Consider the following 23129-nt stretch of genomic DNA (forward strand, 5'->3'; position numbering starts at 1 on the left):
TTGAGTGTTGTAATTAATGCTGTATTGTAACAACTCTACACTGAATTTAAAAATGGATAAAATGGAGACTATTGGCAAAAAATGTTACAATGAAACATATCAGTGAAATATATGACACTGGTTCTACAAGGTTCAAACTAATTCAACTGTAATATTCATTTATAACAAGTTTATATTATAATACTTCTATATGGAGTTTGCTGGTCCAATAACATAACTTTGTGGCATAGCTGATCAGGTATGGAATAAAGCTGACCAATCCGTGATATTTATGGTCATGTAAGGCTACTTTGTACGTGAATAAGTTATTTCTGTCATTACCGATGTGAGTAAAGTCAAAGTCTTCAGAACATGTTAGATTTAGTCGATGATGTAATCTGTCTATCTCGTCTTTTAATACTTGCTGTCTTAACCGTCTGACACTTTGGCAGAATTCACAAACTCTGGCATATAAAGAGTCATTTTCAGGCGCGTAGCTCCCTATACGCCAACACGCAGTTGCGTGCACATCGGTTCGGCATGCAAAAAAAAATATTGCAAAATTAAAAAATTACAAATCAAATTTTAAAGGAAACACACATGTTGTCACTTTTTTAATTTATGAAATGTCATTAAATAACGGCATTTGGTTTCAGAATAGAAGTTTTATTGAAGATCATGCATGACGAAATCGGACAGTGTAAATTGTATCTTTTACAAGATTTGAATTTGTTATACGCAGTCTAACACATGTAGTTTCGGAGCACATTTTACAGAGTATGGTTTATCTGTTTGGAATGAGATGTATCAATCGGCCTGAGATTTATCAGAACCCTTCGATATCGTTGAAATTATGCCATGGCGATGTGTTCGACGGACTAACAGAGCAACTCATCCTGCAAACACGCCAAAACAGTTTTGGAAAGTCTCATTATATTTTGCGTTTATAGACCATATGAAAATGGAATGCCTATGATAATGGAACAGGAGAGTGGAGTCGCGTCTGGCATTATCAGAAAATCGCTTCTTTGTGTCGTATCTTCTTCCTCCTGTTGTAGGAAAAATAACAAACGAACAAATCTCAACATTGTCAGAGACATACGAAACTGACCTGGTATGTAATTTTGACGAATTCAATTGGGAGGTCGCTCGATGGCGAACACGTACACTGGTTTATAACATCTCGCGAGTGCTACCGTGAAGATCTATCAATGTACTACGTCTGTTTAAATCAAATGTACCATCACCAATGAACAATGACAGGTTATCATCGCTAGCATTACTGCATATGCATCGGGATAGTGTGAATATTGCCGACAAATAAATAGAGAAGTTTGTTTCGGCCTAGACCCGAAGAGCAGATTTTTGACAATTTCGAGTAAATTCTGTATTAGAAAAATGTGTAGTTTATGTTTTCAATTAACCATGATTTACTCTATTCAGCAGCTTTATGAATTTTACATTCATAAATTGTTTATAAGTTCTATCTACATGAAGCTCCTCTATCAACCGTCCTATGACCGAAAACCGAAAAAAAAACATTTTCCTGCATAAAAGGGTCCCAAAAAATTTTCGCCTCGCTCCGCTCGGCGGTAGTTGCTTGCACATCATTCCTTCCTTGCTACGCCCCTGATTTTCCAATTTTAACATGTACCACTCGTCCCAAAACATAAGAAATTCTTCCATTTTTGATGAACTACCATCTCGCGGTGTTCCGTTCCTTGGAAATTTGTTGGCTATGTTGATAACTTTTCTGTAGTGACTGATTGTATTTACTTCTCTAGGTAATAGCTGCGCAGCCAGTAAATGAATCAACTTTAATGAATCAAGAAATGAGTTTTGTCTCCTTGAAAACCAGTCTATGTATCTCATCTTTAGACCGTTTAATCTTCCCAAATGTCTATTAGCATCTCGTTTAAGGACATCAAGCTCCATTTCCTTCAGGTCCAGAGGACTGAATACCTTGTTGCTGTAGTTAAAATAAAATTAAAATTTTTGGGATGTTGAAAAGTTTACTTCTTAACCTTAATTTTCTTGTAATAAATATGCAGTCAGGTTTTACCTATGTTAAGCTTTTATTATCAAAATAGATGTGGGCAAACAAGCAATTAATAATTATTTTTTATATAGAATGTCATTTGTAAACAGACGAATAAATGTAATTTTTAGTCAGATTAACTGTTACTGTGTATCACCGCCACAGGAAATTGGATACAATGGAGGCGGGGAAAGGGACAAAAATATAAATAAATTTAAATTTTCTTTCATTTAAGGTCAAGTTGCAGTAATTTAGCTTTTTCACATATTTTTGTAAAATTTGCATCGTTTAACTATAACTATAAATAAAAAAAATAATGCATTTTTGATTTTTATTATCTAAAAGGTAAATATTTGTATTTGTAAAGCACATGCATTAATTCGGCGAAAAATGGTCCTAAATTTGTAAATTAAAAACCCAACTACATATTGTTGATATAAAATGTCCGTGTTAATGATGTAAAAAAATATAAAAGGGTCACCGACATTTTTCAAGGTGGTGTTTTAGGTGCTAAACAAACATATAAAAGTACCATTGCTGGGCTAACTATATGGTTTCGACGAGATTTTGTGATGAATATAACTACAATAAAATGGCTTTTTTAGAGTTTGGATTAAGTCAAGAGCATTTCGTGTAGTGAATCATTACACCAAATATCTTGTTCTTTATTTTTATCACAAAATCTTGTTAAATTGCAACCTGAACTTGCTGTGAGAATAATTTACCGTTTTGTAGCAACCAATCCTGTCTTAGGTAAACGGAAAAACAAGTTGGGGTAAATAAACTTTCATCAGACTATTAGTTTTCTTGTTAAAATTGTTTTACATTTGTCAGTTGGGGGTCTTTTATAGCTGTATGTGGTATTAATCATTGTTGAAAACAGTACATGTACCTATAGTTGTTACTTTCTGTATCTCTTGGTCTCATGTGAAGACTTGTCATTTGGCAATCATACCACCTTCTTATTTTTATATTTCATATATGCATGTTCTGTAAATCAAATATTAGTGTTTTATTTTATATGGTAGTTCATCGAATCTTTGTGCCATATAAACTTTCCTTGATGGTTTATCTTTCGGGAAATGGGGCAGTACAACACATCCCTTCTCATACTTTACTGTATAAGGTATACCCACTTACTGATAATCTCTGTATGTCAGCTCCATAGTTTCCATTGTTTACATTGCCATGGTTACTGGTTTATGTTTACCTGCAGAAAAAATGTAGGCATTCTTTGATACAGTATACATTTTCTATACTTGTAGTGTTAGTCTTTTTGACATTTTTTTATTCGAGGGTCACCGATGAGTCTTCTGTAGACGAAACGCGCATCTGGAGTTGCGCAAATACAGAATTAAAATCTATATATATATAATATAGTTCTTCTTCTTTGTTGTACCTTTAGTTTCTTTTTGTAATCGAAGATGAAAAGAAGGGGCTGAGTTCAAAACACATGTCACATAAAATGTGTTTGCTGCAAGTCAGAAAATATTATGGGAAAATGAAGTTGTTGGTGGATTTTTGGTAAATGTTTAATCGTATTTTTTTAAGCTCGACATTTTATTTGTTGAAGTTTAAATGTCTTTGGTTTTTGTGTCTTCGGGTCGCACTGTTGAATTGATGTATAGACCAATATCTCCTTTCCGGTTGGTTTGTACGAAAATGCAAAAGCGGCGTTTGGGTAGTTTAGTTTAAACATTTTTAATTGTCTAAATATACAATAGGATTGGATATAAGTTATAACAACTTGAGATAATCCTCTCCATATAAGTACAATATACAAAATTTCAAGATGACAGCAACTATATATTTCAGTTCAATTTCAATATGTAAATTATTTACAATAGATATATTATGTTTAAACAGTATAACAGTTGGATACGAGTACATTTTAAGATACAGCAATATTAATCAAAGAATCTTTATGTATGGCGTATATAAATATATACATTTCTGAAAAGGATTGTGTTGTGTTCAACAGTTATTTCGTCTGATCCAAATAAAATATGTTCTATGGAGATAGCAGCTAAGTGTTGAATGTTTTTAAAGAGCTGATTTCTAAAGTTTATGTAGAGTGGACATTCTAAGAAAAAATGAATCGAATCTTTTAATGGACACCCACATTCACAACTTGGGTCATTTACTAAATTAACTCTGTATAAATCAGCTTTTAAAGGACCACATTTGTATCGTAATTTTGTAAATAGTATATTTTCCATCCTGTTTCCAATGAAATAATTCTTAGGTACCAAAAATGAAATATCATTTCTCCGGATTGTGTTTTTGAACTTTTGAGATCATGAATTGTATTGATCTAATATCTAATGGTAAATTCCATGCTCGAATTGAAGAAGGGAAAAAAGATTAAGAAAATATATCCAATTTACATCTCGGTACTCTATAGTGAGAACGGTTTCTAGTATTATAATAGTTATCATCTTTATAAATAGAGGTACAATCCATAAGATATTCTGGAACATTATTGCTGTGTATTTTATGAAATAAACATAATTTACGTCTATTTCTGCTAGAACTCAAAGTTTTCCAACTAGTTTCAAAAAGTAGGGATTCTATACTTGCAAATTGCGGAAGCCCAGTAATAATTCTGGCTGCCTCAAACTGCAAGCGCTCATTTTTTTCAGAATCTCTAACACAACATCCATCCCATAGCTCGCATGCATATTCTAAAAGTGGAAGTATGTATGCAAGATATATCTTATTAAGATTGTTTCTGTTAAGAGTATATTTCAATTTTCTCAGAATAAAAAAATGTTCAGTGGCACTACAGCAAATGTTATCTATATGTGCTGACCACTTGCAATTAGTAGAAAAAGTAACACCCAAATGATTGTGGTCATCAACCTTTTTAATAAATTGTCCATTAAATTTCAAATAAATAGGCTAGAGTTTTTTGGGTAGAGTCGAGCGCTCACGAACATGATTAAACCAGTGACATTCTATATATGCAAATTCCAATTTACGATCCTGCAACTGACATTAGTCGTTGTTTGTTGTTGTGTGTCATATTTGTTTCTCGTTTATTTTTTCGTAATCAATCAGGCCGTTTTCTTTTTCGTTCGAATATTATTAAAATTTTTCATGTCAGACCCTTTTATATCTGAACAAACTGAATGTTTTTTGCTCATTGTTGACGGCCACACGGACATATATTTGTTTAAATCCGTTACTTTGAATCACTTGCATTCGTACCAAATATCTCCTTATAATATATTATCACATGTCGAGTTGACCCCGAAGAACCCCGATTGCCATATAAGCGATATATACATAAATATAGATATCAGACTCGTGCATTTGGATTTATCTATGTTTGTTTAGTTTCATTTTATAGATTAAAAATATGTGTTAACCTGCATAAGATTTTTTTGGTGGATCGAATCAGTATATCAAATGATTTACTTTTGTTTCACTCAAAATAATTGACCACGCACAATACATGCGGTAACTATCTCTGGCTAAGGGTTTAAATTGAAGTTCACATGCCGGAATACGGGTTTAATGAGGTCGAATTATCCACTTGCAAGTTTGTGTTGTGGTATTTTGTATTTCTTGTCTTTTTTTTTGTTAATTGCTTCTAGTGCTTCGTACCGATCTGTTGTTTCATTTACTTCATAATTACATTTTTAAAGTTTTTGTTTTTCGGGTACTTTTTGTTTCGGTATATGTTTTACTTTACTTTTTCTTGTGCTTCGTACCAATCTGTTGAGTCTATCTCTTTCTAACATTGTTTTTTACAATTTGTTCTCATTTAGTGCTGATACGCTGCTGTTACAAGATAGCGATAGAGTTAGACGCTCACAGACATGCGCAACCCCACCAGTCAGGCGCCTGGAATTCAGTTGTTGTCGTTGTATTAGATCTGTCATATGTGTTTCATTTTCATTGTTAAGGTTAAAATTGTTGTACGAATTGTTCACATTTTGTCATTCAGGAGCTTCAGTAGGGTTGCTATACGGTTTTAGTGATTTGCTCATTGTTGAGAGCCATTTGGAAACATAGAGTTGTTTACAATTTCGTCCATTGGTCACGGGTGAATCGTCATAATATTATATATTTTTCAATCCTAAAACATCATGAGCTTCTTTGTGGGCTTCATCCTCAAAACTATGAACAGAATTGACAATACCGTCCTAGACCAACTCCCCAGAGATTTGTCCGCCATGCATATGATACTTTACAGAATATAAGTAAAAACACATGATACACGACTCAGACGTACTTATAAATATAATTATTTTCTGTGACTGTATCTTGCATCAATTTGTAGGATTCTTTACTATAGATTATTGAGCTGATCTGTGACAATAACATTTCAATGCCTTATATATCATGTACTGTAGTACGACGCTAGATTAAAACTGACGAGGAAAGCTTTAAGGTAACACACGGCCCCAGAAAGCTTTATTATTGTGAAGCCCATGTATTTTCTACATGAGATCTTCACAAAATACACAAGGTTAACCCTGGTAGACCCATTGTATCCGCAAACGGCCATCCGACTGAGAAAATCTCGGAATTCGTCGATTTTCATTTAAGATCTCATGTAGAAAATCTTCCTTCCCACATTCAAGACACTACAGATTATCTTCGTAAAATGGAATCCATGAACCCTCTTCCTCCGGAAACCCTCCTTGTCACTTTAGATGTCACCTCATTGTATACCAACTGCCTCATGATGACGGCATACAATCTTGTAGGGAAATATGGGACTCGCGCAATATTTTAGAACCACCTACTGAATGTTTAGTCCAGCTGCTTACTCTGGTCCTGAAATGCAACAATTTCACCTTTAATGGTGAGCATTACCTTCAAATTAACGGGACAGCGATGGGGACGAAAATGGCACCGTCTTACGCCAATATTTTCATGGGCAAATTAGAAAAACAAATTATTGCAACATCTTTATCCAAACCTTTGTCTTGGTTCCGTTTCATTGATGATGTTGACATGAAATGGATTGAATCTCAACAAAAACTAGATGATTTCATCAGACATGCAAACAACGCCCACCATTCAATTAAATTTACGTATGAAATTTCCGACTCTAAGATATTTTTCTTAGACACAACCACATCTATAAAGGACGGTGTCATATCAACAGACCTCTACTGTAAACCCACAGATAAACATCAATACCTTTCTCCCCAAAGCTGTCACCCAAAACACTGTACAAAAAGTATCCCGTACAGTCAACTTCTGGGAGTCAAGCGGATTTGCTCCTCTGAGGAGGCTGTCACGAAACGGTTACGGGAACTTCGCGGATTTTTGACAAAACGAGGTTATGAGAAATTGGACATAGATAAGGGTTTTGCGCACGCTAACAATAACAGCCGCAATGACCTCTTACAGTACAAACGGAAGAGGCGCAACAAAATAGTCCCGTTTGTTCTTACATACAATCCAACCTTTAATAACCTTTCACGTTTGATCCGTGCCAATTGGCAAACTATTGCCAAACACCCTAAATTATCCAAGATCTTTCCTAATCCTCCTGTCTTAGCTTTTCGGAGACCAGCAAGTCTGAAAGACTTATTTGTTAGAGCTGACGTCTCCTCAAATAAAAGCTGTTCAATTGCAGGATGGTGCAAGTCATGTGGTAACAGACGTTGCCTGACTTGTCAACACATACTGAATACTCAAACATTCACTTGCCACTCGACTGGGTCTGTGTACACTATATATTGCAATGTAACTTGCAAAACCCAGAATGTTGTATACCTCCTTCAGTGTCGATGTGGCATACAGTATGTTGGCGAGACAGAGCAGCCATTTAACAAACGCATGAATGGTCATCGAAGTGACTACACTTGCAAGCCCGACCTACCCGTAAGTCGTCATTTGAGATCACCTGGACACACACAAGCTGATCTCAAAAACCTTACCATCACGATCATAGACCACAACGAGGGTTGGTCGAAGGTCGACAGAGTCGCTCGGGAAAGATTTTGGATAAGAAAGTTACGGACAGTCTCCCCAGAGGGCATAAATGAAAAAACATAGAACGAGTCCCTCATTTTCCTGTGACCACCTGTTTTAAACAACGCCGGATTTAGTACTGGCTTTACAGTTCGAAATTATTTTTTAAATAACAGTTCAAATTACAGGTTTTCATTGATTCGGGATGATGTATAAGTACGTTGCCACGTTCAATTATTTTACCTCATTATACAAAACTTATTTTTTCAATCATTATTAGACTGCTATTCGTTTGGGAGGCTTAAATATGTAGTTTCTGTTGTAATTGCCCTACCGTTGTCTAATTTATACCATCCTGGATCGGTTAGGACATTTTTGATTTTTTTGTTTGAGGACTGCCCTCAATGCAGTTATAACATCTCAACTGTCACATCCTTTGGAAATCTAGAGTTGTGCCATTTCAAATCGTAAATAACTATTTTTATTTTTGGCATATTTCTGTAGTCTTTGCGGTGTGTTTGGAAATTTTAAAATTGTTCCAGCGTTCGCCTAAATTGTATAAATCAAGATTTTGATAGAGTCTCAATTTGAATTGACATGATTCATTTGTCATCGTGCAATTACCGAAGAAGGATATCTGTTATCCGAAATATCTAATATTTGTATATTTTACTAGTATAGTTATTTGATGGTGATGTTGTACCCTTTTTGACTTGTTATATATTATATTTTGTAGTGTGCAGAATCGTATTACATGATCCATCGCCCTGTAAGATTGATCGTTGACTATTTATTCAGTCATTTTATATATATATATATATATGTGTGTATATATCAGCTTAGGATCCAGGATTTCTAAAACGCGATCCCATCATGACAACGTGGTGAGTGGAATTTGTAATAATGTTATTCAGTAACAATTCATGTTGCAGTATAGGAGACCGTCCCTTTAAATCCGTCTCTGTATATAAATCATACAATTTTAAGATATCGTAACTATCCCTCCCTACCTTGTCCCCCCTAAAAAAAAAGAAAACCAACATCACACAAAAACAAAACCAACAATTTTTAAACTAATATCAATAACTAACTTACTTAGAAATTGCCAATCCACTCTCGTCTGTTCTATCTGCATTCTGTAATCATTTTTCTCTGAAATGAGAAGTTGAACGTATGTATAGCTACCCTTATATGAAACAGGTTTAATTGCATTGAAGACCTGTTGGTGACCTTTTGCTGTTGTCGGGTTGTTGTCTCTTTGGCACATTCCCCATTTCCATTCTCAATTTTATTACAATGAGGGTAGCATTAAACGATCGCAGCATGTTATACTAGTATTTGTACAATTGTTACTGAATTGTCTGATAAAGAAATGTGCAGTTATAGATTGTGAGCTACCAATATCAGGCTAAATATACAATAAATGTCATGGGGAATAAATTCATTGAAAACACTGTTTCAGTCCCGAGTGTTATCCTTGTCCGTGTCTATGTCGGAAACCAAGTCAATCGTCACACGTGAAACCAGTTGTCATGACCCCTTCCCCATTAACAAGAAACTGTAGACGGAAAGGGACTATGACGACCAGACCTCCATACAATAAACAATCACTCATAGTTGCTCATACAGAAAATGATAATGATAAAAAAATACTAAATAGTATTATCAAGTTTGTCTTTATATAAAAATTAAACATAATCAAATCACAAGTTAAAAGAACGACAAAACTGTATTTTTGGTTAGTGCGTTTTGTAAAATTCTAATGAATTTATAAATAAGCGATTTATAAAAATTATACAAATCACTGTACCGTATATTGATGATATCTATCTCCTTCGCTCACATATATATTCACAACCATATTTATAGTTAAAGACTTGAATAAAATGTCAAATCTTTACACGTTTATCTAAAAGCTTAATAATCTGTAGTCAAAACAAACGCATTCACTTTGAATAAACTTAAAGTGGTCAAATAGTGAACAATTCGTATAACGGTGAAGATATTACTCCTTTTTTGTGTACCACTTGTGTTCACAAACGACTTTATTAACACTCGGTTAATTTTAATATCCATCTACTTGAGAAAGTTAACTTGTCAAAATTTGTGGAGAGTGTAAATACATTTCATAATCAAGGTGAAACTTTACAGATTACGAGTTACAAGTTATTATTTTTTGTATTCGACATTGAAATACAGTAATAAAAAAAAAAGAACATTATTTTAACAGGATATGGAAGTTTACAATGCTCTTCAAATTCGTACTTTATTTGGCTTTTTTTTTCTTTTTTTTTTTTTTTTTTTAACTTTTTGGATTCGATCGTCACTGATGAGTTTTTTGTAGACGAAACGTGCGTCTGGCGCATATATATAAAATTTAGTCCTGGTATCTATGATGACCCCTATGATGAGTTTATTTACATATTCAATGAGTTAACTCTTATCCATTTTTAATAATGAAAATTAAGCGCATTTTAAATATAATAAAAAAAAAAAAAACATCTTTTCACTTGTAAAATCATATTAATTCATTTACGTCAATAAAATTTTTTTTTTTTTTTTTTTTTTTATACTGAAATGTATTTAAGGCAAATTCAAAAAGAGGAAGTCCACAAAAACTAACAAATTCAAACGCTATTACTGAAAAACTATACTGCCATATTCATGACTTGGTACTTGGGACTTTATTTGCAAAATACTGGCGACTTGCATATATCATTATTCAAAAATCATATTACACACAAAACTAGAACCGAGAAACACAAATTAAGGAGTATCATGGCGACTGGCGTACTTACAGTGGCGGATCCAGTCATTCTAAAAAGGGGGATCCTAACCCAGGACAAAGGGGGGTTCCAACTACATGTCCCCATTCAAATGCATTGATCGTTCAAAAAAGGAGGGTTCCAACCCCCGGAACCCACCACCCCTTGGATCCGCCACTGTACTTCGCAGTCAGTGACCACTGTCCTACGATAATGACCAGTTCTTCTTATAATATTATGTTTGTTTAATTGAGGAACCATGTTTTTATTTCTATCTTCTTAATTCAAATTGACCAAGTTAAGTTGAGTTATTTATTGTACGATTTCCATAGGAAAGAGCAAAGACTAGTCATAGTGATAATTTGAAGTCACTGCAATTCATTTAAATGCATTTTTTTGTATTTTAATACAAAATAAAGTTTTCCTAATTCTATCATCAACAAAAACATATAGTAAACAATTCATCAACTTCAACTTAAAAAATTGACATCGCTCTAAACAGAGAAACCATGCCCCACCGGTCATTAAAATGTTCGTTAACGACCAGTTTTCTGGTCCGTTTTTTTTTTCTAATAAAGACCGATGGATTTGATTTTCAAGAATGTCATGTCAGCCCATCATATGTATAGTAATAGTGTATCTGACTTTTCTATGGAGTAATAATATGTCTGACTTCTCTATGTAGTAATAATGTATCTTACCTCTGCATGTAGTAATAATGGATGGTATATATATACCATCTACACGTAGTAATAGTAATAATTTATATTTCATCTACGTGCTGCAGTAATGTATCTTCCTTCTATATGAAGCAATAGCAATAAAAGAGGGACGAAAGATACCAGAGGTAGAGTCAAACTCACAGCTATACATATAGAAAAAAATAAACTGACAACGTCATGGCTAAAAAATTTTAAAAAACCAGACAAATAATAGTACAGAAGACACGACATAGAAAACTTAAGACTAAGCAACACGAATCCCACCAAAACCTGGGGTGAAGTAAGATGTTCCAGAAGGGTAAGCTGACCCTGCTCCACATGCGGCACCCGTCGTGTTGCTTATGATACAGTGTTTTCATTAAGAACCGGCCGCCGGCCATTTTGAACTGTTCAAATCAATTTCTGGCCGGTTCAGTTGTCCTTAAAAAAAAAAAAAAAAAAGTCCGATTTTTTTATCAGATCTTTTTATATTAAAATCATGACAACGGAGTTCGAAGATTTGTGTTTATATTTTAAACCGACATGCGGTTGCAACGACGATTTTCATTGGCTGTTATTTCAGACTTCCTGTTTGACACACGTGCTTATCGTTGTTATGATTGAATGAATAGTAATGTACACGGATTCCACTGTACCCTCGCAGCTCTCATGGGGTGTTCCGTAAACGGAGGGATCTACGTACATACATACATAGTTTTACTGTTTAGGTGATCTACAACGGACCCCGTCGATCTGCCGGCAACTACAAAGCATCCGAAAAGGGGGCAGGGTACATCGATGAAAAATTGCTTTGGCAGAACTTCTGGTCCCGTTCCAAATCATAGATATATTTCTGGTGATAATACTTTCAGTTGTGAGGTATGTAACCCTTTTAAAAGCTATCAAACGAAATTTAGAAGAAGTGGAAGCTCATGTTTTCTTATAAATGAGCCTGGCCAGCACTTCTTCTTTTTCTTTCTTAACACATCTTTTCATACCACCGGGATAATGGGAAGGGGGATATTTAAAACTGCTGCGTGCAGGGGAAGTGCTGTCCAAATTTTTTTAGGGGTCCCCAAAGGTAGGACAAGTATCTGGTTTTAAATGTAAATAGCACCATAATTTTCTTATTGTCCCATGTCCCTATTTAAATAAAATTAACCTCTTTTCAGGTTCAGAGTTTTTGCTACTACATGTAACCTTTTATCAACAATTATTATATAGCCAGAAATAAATTATGATGCTCAATGTAGTATTTTTTTATTCTGAGGATGATCAGATTTTGAGGACGATTGTTGCTGGTGAACTCTATTTTGGCATGAATAACAAGTTTTTATACATAAGTGTCATTGAATTGTATCCATCAATCATTCTAATAATTAATCTCTTAGTGAAGTGATATAAATGAAAATATTTCAATATTATACTCTCTGACTTAGTGATGTTAGATATTTAAATTCAATTTTTTTACTTAGAAAAACTTTAGGTTGCCTACATTAACAGTGGTACTGTAAAAGTGACATTTTTAGAACAATTATAATTTTCTGCCATGCCCAGAATTCAGGATTTTGTGTCTATTTTTTTTTTTAATCTTTGATGGTGGGGAAAGTGGTAGAAATGACATTTTCAGAACTATAGTTTTATGCCAGGTATGCAGGTTTTTAAGCCTTTTTGTTAAAATTTTGAGGTGGGCTAGTGGTAAAAGTGACATTTTCAGAACTATAATTTAATGCCCAGAATGCGCCAGAATGCAGGATTTTGCGTCTAATTTTAAAAAAATCGTGGGGGGGCAAGCCCCCCCAAACCCCCCCTGTTAGGTTTGGGCCTGCTTAAATCTCTAATTGGCCCTTTCAAACAAAATAAAGTGAAACCCCTGTACATATATATTTATTTAAAAATAGATTAGCACCCTGCAATTATACTGAAGAGATGAGTATATGATCATTTCTGTATATTCGTTTGGGCTTGTATCATATTTTCCCTCCAGTTTATATGATCCGTTCATCCTATATTGACTCTTAAAATTCAAGAGTCTATCTAAAAATGATGGTACTTTTTATATGGCCTTCCAAATACCTTTCCGATCCCTAACATCACTGAAGAGACATTTATTGTCGAAATCCGGATCTGGTGTACTTAAAAAATATTGACACCGTATTTTTGTGGCATAACATCGTGGCAACAAGTTAATTTTATCTGTTTATTATTAAATTTATACTAAGATCCATTAATTTTGCTACATTTTGTGATAAATTTTATTTGGCAATTGCCAATGGCAGTCAGCAGGGTTAAAGAACATCAGTTGTTCGACCTGTTAGTCAAATGCGTTTTGTTTAAATATACTTTTTCATTTCACTTTTTTTGTCTTTTGGAAAATGTTGCTTGTGCTGTTTTTAGACCCTCTTGCAACGAAATTTGTTTTTACCTGCACACGTATAAAAATTGCGGTTTTTATCCAACGAAATCATAGGTTTGAACGTAGTTTTCAAATTAGACTCGTATTATATATACGAGTCTAATTTGAAACATACTAGCCGATTAAAAAAAAAAAAAATTGTTAAGATATATTATTTATTAAAATGTTCTCTTATATCCTTGAGGCATCGTCCCCTGGTATCAACTGCATTCAAGTTACCTATGATGCTTCCTTGTTTGCTTTTGATACAGGTAGGAAAGAGACATTTACACACATTTTACATGCCTATGGCCCATAAGGTATCGCCCCCTGGTGTCAGCTGCCTTTAGGAAACCATAATGCTTTCCTATTTGCTGCTGACACAGGATGAGTCATGGACATGTTTAATTTCTACTTTCTTTTTGGCTAATTATTATATATTTAATTGATCCAACTTTTTGTGTACTATACATATGTGGATATCTATTTTTCTTTTTTTCTTTTTGGGCTGCTTGTTTGTTATCTATATCAACCACACTTGCAATAAAATGCATTAGTATTAAAAAAAAAACATACTATAGATTCTTTATCTACGTATTCTTTAAGAACTTAAATAGTTCTCGTTTAACTTTTTTTTTTTTTTTTTTATCTCATTGTTTGTATTGTATTATGAAAAAAATATTGATGTTGTAATGTTTATGCCCTTTGGGACCCATAATTGGAAAATAAAATATCTTATCTTATCTTATATATACATATGTATATATGCAGTGTTGCACAAAGGGCTTCGCTCCATATACTTTAAAGCATTTAAACATAGACACAATTAGCACTATTTTAAATAATAAACACTTAGTATAATAATGATATTAATACTGTGTTTAACATTGACTACTAGTATGTAAAATAGTTGCCAGGATTTGAGACAATAGTGCACTCTCCTTCGGGTCATGCACTATTGTTTCTCACCAAGGCTACTATTTTCATAGTCAATGTTAAACACAACATTATTATACAAATACATTGCGAGCAAGTAGTTGGGAGACTTTTGAAAAGAAACTCGTGCAAATTTTGACCTTGAAATTGGAATAAATTCTCTAATTTGGCATTAAAATTAGAATTATCTTATCAGAGGGAACATAAAATTGAGAAAGGAAATGGTGAATATGTCAAAGCGACAAACACCCGACTACAGAGCAGACAACAGCCGAAGGCAACCAATGGGTCTTCAATGTAGCGAGAATTCCCGCACCCGAAGGTGTCCTTAAGCTGGCCTCTAAAAATATGCATAATAGTATAGTGATAATGGACGTCATACTAAACTCCGAATTATACACAAGAAACTAAAATTTAAAATCATACAAGACTTACAAAGGCCAGAGGCTCCTGACTTGGGACAGGCGCAAAATTGCGGCGGGGTTAAACATGTTTATGAGATCTCAACCCTCCCCCTATACCTCTAGCCAATGTAGAAAAGTAAAAGAATAACAATACGCACAATGACATTAAAATTCAGTTCAAGAGAAGTCCGAGTCCGATGTCAAAAGATGTAACAAAAGAAAATAAATAAAATGACAATAATACATAAATAACAACAGACTACTAGCAGTTAACTGACATGCCAGCTCCAGACCTCAATTAAACTGATTGAAAGACTATGTCTTCATCATATGAATATCAGGCACAATCCCTCCCGTTAGGGGTTTAGTATCATACTATCATAAAATATATGAGAAGAACATAACCCGTGTCATGCCAACAACTTTTTTTTTAGAAATAAATGTGTTTAGTTCCGATGCAAAGACCCTATCAGTGAATCAATATTAAAGCCAAAATATGCAATCTTTAATGACCTGACAACAGTATCGTAACTATATCCCCTTCTAATAAGTCTATTTAAAGGTTTTGTTAGTTTCTGAGGAGAATACTGACATTTTTGTGCTTTATAAAGAATATTTCCATAAAAAAAATGGATGTGAAATACCTTAACGTATAAGATGTCTGCATGTTGAGTTATATTTACGAATTATTTCCTTATACCGGTTATAAAATTTAGTAAATGTTTTGACTAGTTTGTTGAAAGATGTTAATAATTACACACATGTGATGTCTTCTATATAGCAATATCAGGTTACGAGTCAAGCAGATTAAAAGGGCCTGGAGTGGTGTAATTTTTAATCTACACCTTTGTACTATATAAGTTATATATGAAGTTGAATTCTTTGATTCGTCGTTTTCACGTGATGACGGCTGACAAATTGAACCTCGTAATTTTAGTATTATAGATATGTACATAATGATTAACCTCACTTTTAGGTATAGAGATGTGATTTTTGTCGAGCCTTCGACTTTAGTCGAAAAAGCGAGACATAGCGATCCTACTTTCCGTCGGCGTCGGCGTCGTCGTCGGCGGCGTCCACAAATATTCACTCTGTGGTTAAAGTTTTTAGAATTTTAATAACTTTCTTAAACTAGACTGGATTTCTACCAAACTTGGACAGAAGCTTGTTTATGATCATAAGATAGTATCCAGAAGTGAATTTTGTAAAAATAAAATTCCATTTTTTCAGTATTTTACTTATAAATGGACTTAGTTTTTCTGCCGGGAAACATTACATTCACTCTGTGGTTAAAGTTTTTGAATTTTTAATAACTTTCTTAAACTATACTTGATTTCTACCAAACTTGGACAGAAGCTTGTTTATGATCATAAGATAGTATCCAGAAGTAAATTTTTTAAAAATAAATTTCAATTTTTTCAGTATTTTACTTTTAAATGGACTTAGATTTTCTACCAGGAAACAACACATGCACTTTGTAGTTAAAGTTTGAATTTTTTTAATAACTTTCTTCTTTCCTATACCATTTTGGATTTGTACCAAACTTGGACAGAAGCTTTTTTATGATCAAAAGCTAGTATCGAGAAGGAAATTTTGTTAAAATTTTGTTAAAATTTTGTACCTGTGTATCTGTATTTTACTTATAAATGGACTTAGTTTTTCTTCCAGTTAACATTCTTGAGTTATTGCTGTTGATTTATACAGAACGACAAAAAACAGGATGAGCACATTTTATCTAGGTCAGTTTTTGGAAACGAGTCTCCCATGAATCACTAAGAAATAGTGCAAGTATCTCATTTAGTTATCAAATGATTCAATATGTGAAATCATACTATGTTTTTATATTCAAAAGGAAAATAATTATGTCATTTCATTGTCATTCAAAATGTATATATATATACCCTAGTCCGAGAATTTGATTTTTTAATAAGAAAAAACTAAAGATATTTTGATTAAAAATATGTGTTTTGTTCTTGCAGAGAAGTGACAATTCCACATCAACATCAGGGATAGCACGGTTTATTCCAACTGGGAGAAACCAGCCATCAACTGATGAGGTAAAAACTATTATCTTTTTAAATATTCAAAAGGAAAAGAATTATGTCATTCAAAATGTAAACAGTATTACGAGAATTGGATTTTTTATTAAAAAAAAATTAAGAAATTTTGATTGAAAATATGTGTTTTGTTTCTTACAGAGAAGTGACAATTCCACATCAACATCAGGGATAGCACGGTTTATTCCAACTGGGAGAAACCAGCCAGCAACTGATGAGGTAAAAACTATTATCTTTTTAAATGCCAACAGTAAGACACTGGGGGTAGTTGGGCTTACCCTAAAATTTATTCTTCATAATACAATATTTTAAAGTAGGCTCAGATTAAGCAATTCTTGAGTTATTGCTGTTGATTTATACAGAAAAAAGCAAATTTTGTGGTATTATAATAGGTAGTCTTGTTTCTGTTGACAAAATCTGGAAATTTTCACATTAAGATATGGACCACAAAAGGCACATTCCATTTGTGGGATTTTGACATTGGTTATATACTATTGTGAGCTTTTCCAATCACTTGGCGTCCAGCGTCCTGCATCCGTCGTCGTCCTGCGTCGTTAACTTATACAAAAATCTTTTCCTCTAAAACTACTGGGCCAAATTAAACCAAACTTGGCCACGATCATCATTGGGGTATTAGTATAAAAATTGTGTGGCGTGACCTGGCCAACCTACCAAGATGGCCGTCATGGCTAAAAATAGAACATAGGGGTAAAATGTAGATTTTAGCTTATTATTCTGAAACATAAGTATTTAGAGCAATTCTGACAAGGGATTAAATTGTCTATTTGGTCAAGATCTATATGCCCTGAAATTTTCAGACAAATCGGACAACTGGTTGTTGGGTTGCTGCCCCCAAATTAGTAATTTAAAGGAAATCTTGCAGATTTTGGTTATTATCTTGAATATTATTATAGATAGAGATAAACTGTAAACAGCAATAAGGTTGAGCAAAGTAAGGTCTACAAATAAATCAGCTCGAACAAAGTGGTCAATTGACCCCTTTTGGAGTTATTGCCCTTTATAGTCAATTTTTAACAATTTTCATTAATTTTTGTAAATTTTTGTAAATTATTAGAATATACTTTACACTGTAATTATTTGGCCAAGTTCATTATAGATAGAGATAATTGTAGCAAAAGAATGTTCAGTAAATAAAGGTCTAAAAACACATCACCATCACCAAAACACAACTTAATTTAGTCATGAATTTATCTGTGTCATGAATATATCTGTGTCTATTGTTTAATATGCACATAGACCAAGGTGAGCGACACAGGCTCTTCAGAGCCTCTAGTTATATGTCATTTTGACTGCTGAAAATAGCTTTTTTTGTTGTTTTCATTAGATAACCTGCGTATGTTGCCTATGATTATAATTTAATATTGGCCAATTTTAGACCAACTGAGCTAGATATATATATTGTGGTTTTTTGTACTGACATTTGACATTTTTTTTTACATTTAGTGAAGTTTTCAGAGGAATACTTAAGAACTTTCATACAATTTATATTGAATGAATACAATACTTGAATCAGTAATGCATTATTTTACCATATTTATTCTGAGCAGGATGGCATGGCAATATTAATTAGACCAGGAGAAAGGAGTAGACGACAGGCAGCACAAATAGCAAGAAATAATATAAGAGGATGGTGCAGTAATAGAGTGAGTGGAAAATTTCATGTATGAAATGATTAAATCACCACAGAGCAATTCTTCAATTTACAGCATTATTTTATTGTTCCCATACACTGTTTAACCACATTAATCGTAGAGTAAATCTGTATTATAGTGACTGATGGGCATAGAGAGAGGTAGGAGATACAGAATATCAATTAAGTGTTATCAGCTTCTTTTTGAGTTTAAAGCCATATATTTGAAACTTTGTTGAAACTATAAACTCATTCCCACTTTTTTGTCTTAGAAGTCTTGATCACATCAATGATTACACTTGTGTATGATATATAAATTTTGTGAAAACTGTGATCCAATGTGGAGGGGGATAGGACCTTTATTGGGACTGTGGGGTTGGGTGTTTTAAGCTTATAATTTCAGGATTGACATTTTTGGCATCTGGGAATTCTTTTTTTTCCAATTTTAGGATGTCAGGTTTTAATTCATATAAATTCCGGACCTTGGGATTTTATGTTTTTTAAGCCTCCAGGGATTTCGGGATCAGGACCCCCCTTCAATGTGCATTATATACTTAACTTATTGGTTCAAAGAAACACCTAATTAAATCAACAGCTAACACCGAAAGAGTTTGAAGCACTGGCAGATTCTGGCTATCATATGTAGAAGCCATTTAAAAAAAAATGTGTTCTTTGAACAATTTAACTCATTATTTGTACATTGTGAAACATTCAATACATCAAATGAATTTAAGAACCCAAACAATTCTATTCAGTATGACACAAAGAAGATTTATCCAATACAAGGTAAGATAAAAATAATATTTCTTTTAAGTACTGTCTGATTCAAAAATGATTTCATAAGTGATCACATGGTTTAGGCCACCAAGTTCAATTTTTACCCAGCTGTTTCTTATATGTTAATTTCATACTTTATGTAAAATTGAATCTTTAACTCTCAGTTTACAAAGGAGGGGAAAACTAAAAATATAACAAAATACTTTATTGTAGCACAGTTTAATTGCTCACATATTGTCTGCAAATTTTTTTTTAGTAGTAATTGTTTAAATTTCCAGACAGTTTTACATTTTTTATTTGCAGGGTTCAAGTTTAGAAAATGAAGCTGTCCAAAGAAATGACTCTAATACTACTTCTTCAATTATTAGTGTAAGCTATTTTAATGAGTAACAATTTGTATGAATACTACAAGGACATCAGAAATAACTGAAATGAAGTATTAATCATACTGAATTCAGCTGAACATAATTAGCAATTTGTTATATATATATAAAAAAGGAGATGTAGTATGATTGCCAATGAGACAACTTTCAACTAGAGACCAAGTGTAGATAATGCATTACTTAATTTATGCAACATATATTTAATAAGTCACCTGGAACCAATGTCCTTGTGAGCTTTTAACCTGATACATATGTTAGATGTAATTAAGGACACCGATACACGAATCTTGCTTTATTATGTTGTTACCTGATGTATAAGCTAAAGTAAAGCAAACTCTAAAGAAATATGATAATATGATCAATTTTCATTAGTATCTGATCTACACATACATATTGTATAAAATAAAATTGAGAATGGAAATGGGGAATGTGTCAAAGAGACAACAACCTGACCATAGAACAGACAACAGCAGAAGGTCAACAACAGGTCTTCAATGCAGCAAGAAATTTCCACACCCCGAGGCATCCTTCAGGTGGCCCCTAAACAAATATATATACTAGTTCATTGACGACAATCCTTCCCGTTAAGGGATTAGTATCCCACCATCATAACATATATGAGAATGCAATTATACTGAATAGCTAAGACGCAACATTTAAAAATATTCTGTACATGAATGTTGCTATTACTTAAATTTTTAAATGGGGATATCTGTGGTATGCACACTTACAAATTTTCTTTTATGAAACTTGATGAATATTGATATTGCACACAAACTTTAAAAATTGTTGAAGCTTTATAATTACACCCCCGCTTTAAAAAAAGGGGGGGTATACTGTTTTACCTCTGTCTGTCCTTCCGTCAGTCCGTCAGTCAGTCCGTCCGTCCCATGAATATTTTTTGTCGCATTTTTCTCACGAACTACAATACAAGGATTTCTGAAATTTGGTTTCAGGGTTTATCTAAGTCAGCTATACCGTGTGATGCGTTTTCAGATTGATCACTTGACAACTTCCTGTTTACCGAACACTTGTATGATTTTACACACGATAGCCAAGTTGAAAATTTTCTTCACATTTTTCTCAGGAACTACAATACAAGGATTTCTGAAATTTGGTTTCAGGATTTTTATAATTCAGCTATACCGCGTGATGCGTTTTCAGATTCATCACTCAACAACCTGTTTACTGAACACTTGCATATTTTTACACTATTAATATTATCCACTTGCGGCGGGGGTATCATCAGTGAGCAGTAGCTCGCAGTTTCAGTTTGTTTTATACAGCCAGTAATGGTTTGATTATGTGTAAATTAACTATTTAAATAATTTTCTTAGGGTAGTAGTATTGATAACCAAGGACTGTCAGTAACAGAATTACGGTCTCAGCAGAATGAAGAGTATCTGCAAAGTTTAATGGCAGATCAGAAAAAGGTAGAAATGGTTAACAGTACTAGTATAATCTTACATTCCATTCTTTTCATTGTTTGGCAAAAATGATATAGTAAACAGAAAACTTCTTTGGTCCATGGTGTACTGGGATACTTCAGGGTTTATAATATCCATATCTACAGATATGAACGTAGATAACTTATAATATAGCCTTGTTTTTTTATTCATCTTCATTTAAACTCTTTTCATTTTTTTAACTTTATTTCTGAAGGAACAAGATAAAAAAGACGAAGAAGAAAGACTTCAAAATGATCATCTGAGACAACAAAGTTTGGTAGCAGAAATTCAAAAGGTATTTACTTAAAGTTTGATTGTTGAATTGTATGGTATGCAACTTTTATTCTTACAACCCTTTCTACAGTCCAGGACCACTTTTATATTGATGTAGGTTAAACTTAATAAATTGAATGGCAAAAAAATGTCAATTTGCCTTATTTATTTATTTCACAAGGGCATATAAAAAGTATGAGTTATGACAGAAAGATTGATCTTTGAGAAACATCCATTTTTCTGAAATGAATATGGCAAAAAATCAGTGAATAAAAATTATGGAAATGTGATATTACTATTGATGGAACAGTGGGTGTGAACAGTTTTAACCCACCCCAGTTTAAGTATAGGCAAATCAGCTATGTCAATAGAAAATAAAATATATTGTAATTTATCGTTGGGACACAGATGATATCCCCCCTTGCATATCATATGAAGCTCTAAAGGGACATAACTGAAAAATGGTCAAAGTGACAGCTACCCCAATGTGTACTTGAACTGTGTTTATGATAAAAAGTATTGTGTATTAGTTTCATAACATTTGGTTCAGGTAAACTAAATCATTTTTTTCATTTGTAAAGGGACATAACTTGAGAACAGTATAAGTGACACCATAAAAATTCAAAATCGATATTTTGTGGTAATAAGAATATTGAATAAATTTCATAACATTTGTAGAGGAACATTACTATATAGAATGGTAAAAATGAAACAACCAAAATTCAACCTGATCTGTATTAAATATGGTAATAAGCATTTTGTATATTTTTAGAGCAATTTAATTGAGGTAAACTAAAGAAGGAGAATGAAAACAAAAAAAATCAAAAAAATCAATCTAAAGAGAGAGGATGAAAACAAAAAAAACATCAATTTTCCCATTTAAAAAAGGGCATAACTCTAGAATGGTTGAGTGACCTACTTATTTCTGAACAGTCAAAACAGACAAGGGTAATTATTAATGTCCCGATCTGCTATAGTAGGGGCCTAAAAAAACCTAAGAAATAACCAAATTTGAATGTCCAAAATTTAAAGTAATCTTATATGCTTTTAATTTTGATCATTTTCACTCATTGCCTAATCCATCTGTTTCCAAGTCTACACAAATTGACAATTAATACATACATTAGTGCCTATAATTGTGATTTAGAGTATAACAATGTTAAAACTTAATAAACAAGTGTGTTCTATTTTGATTTAGTTACGAAATATGAGGAAAGAAAGCCTCCCATCAGAGCCAGATGAAGGATTTGTACTTAAACTAAGAAGTGGCGAAAAAAGGAGATTTACACAGTCAGACTTTGTTCAGGTACCTATATCAACAATTATATAATTTTGAAGTTTTAGACTTCTACCATGACTACCATAATTAATTTATTTTTAACTCA

General features: G+C 33.1%; 2 protein-coding genes across 2 annotated transcripts in view; one reads left to right on the forward strand and one right to left on the reverse strand.

The window, feature by feature from the left end:
- Window positions 1-9984, reverse strand: LOC134695609 (uncharacterized). Its single transcript, XM_063556900.1, has 5 exons — window positions 9765-9984; window positions 9050-9106; window positions 3158-3227; window positions 1612-1948; window positions 1-460 (listed from the first exon to the last, which is right to left on the reverse strand). The coding sequence occupies exons 3-5, from the start codon at window positions 3190-3192 to the stop codon at window positions 176-178; spliced, it is 657 nt and encodes a 218-aa protein (XP_063412970.1). The 5' UTR covers window positions 3193-3227; window positions 9050-9106; window positions 9765-9984; the 3' UTR covers window positions 1-175.
- LOC134697996 (uncharacterized) overlaps window positions 6878-23129 on the forward strand; it is a 26539-nt gene continuing 10287 nt past the window's right edge. The window contains exons 1-8 of the mRNA XM_063560283.1: window positions 6878-7573; window positions 17135-17212; window positions 17354-17431; window positions 18781-18876; window positions 19944-20009; window positions 21361-21456; window positions 21686-21766; window positions 22943-23050. Coding sequence (XP_063416353.1) covers window positions 6878-7573; window positions 17135-17212; window positions 17354-17431; window positions 18781-18876; window positions 19944-20009; window positions 21361-21456; window positions 21686-21766; window positions 22943-23050 — 1299 coding nt within the window. The remainder of the gene's footprint in view (window positions 7574-17134; window positions 17213-17353; window positions 17432-18780; window positions 18877-19943; window positions 20010-21360; window positions 21457-21685; window positions 21767-22942; window positions 23051-23129) is intronic.

This window comes from Mytilus trossulus, chromosome 14 (assembly GCF_036588685.1).
Source record: "Mytilus trossulus isolate FHL-02 chromosome 14, PNRI_Mtr1.1.1.hap1, whole genome shotgun sequence".
Classification (NCBI taxonomy): Eukaryota; Metazoa; Mollusca; class Bivalvia; order Mytilida; family Mytilidae; genus Mytilus; species Mytilus trossulus.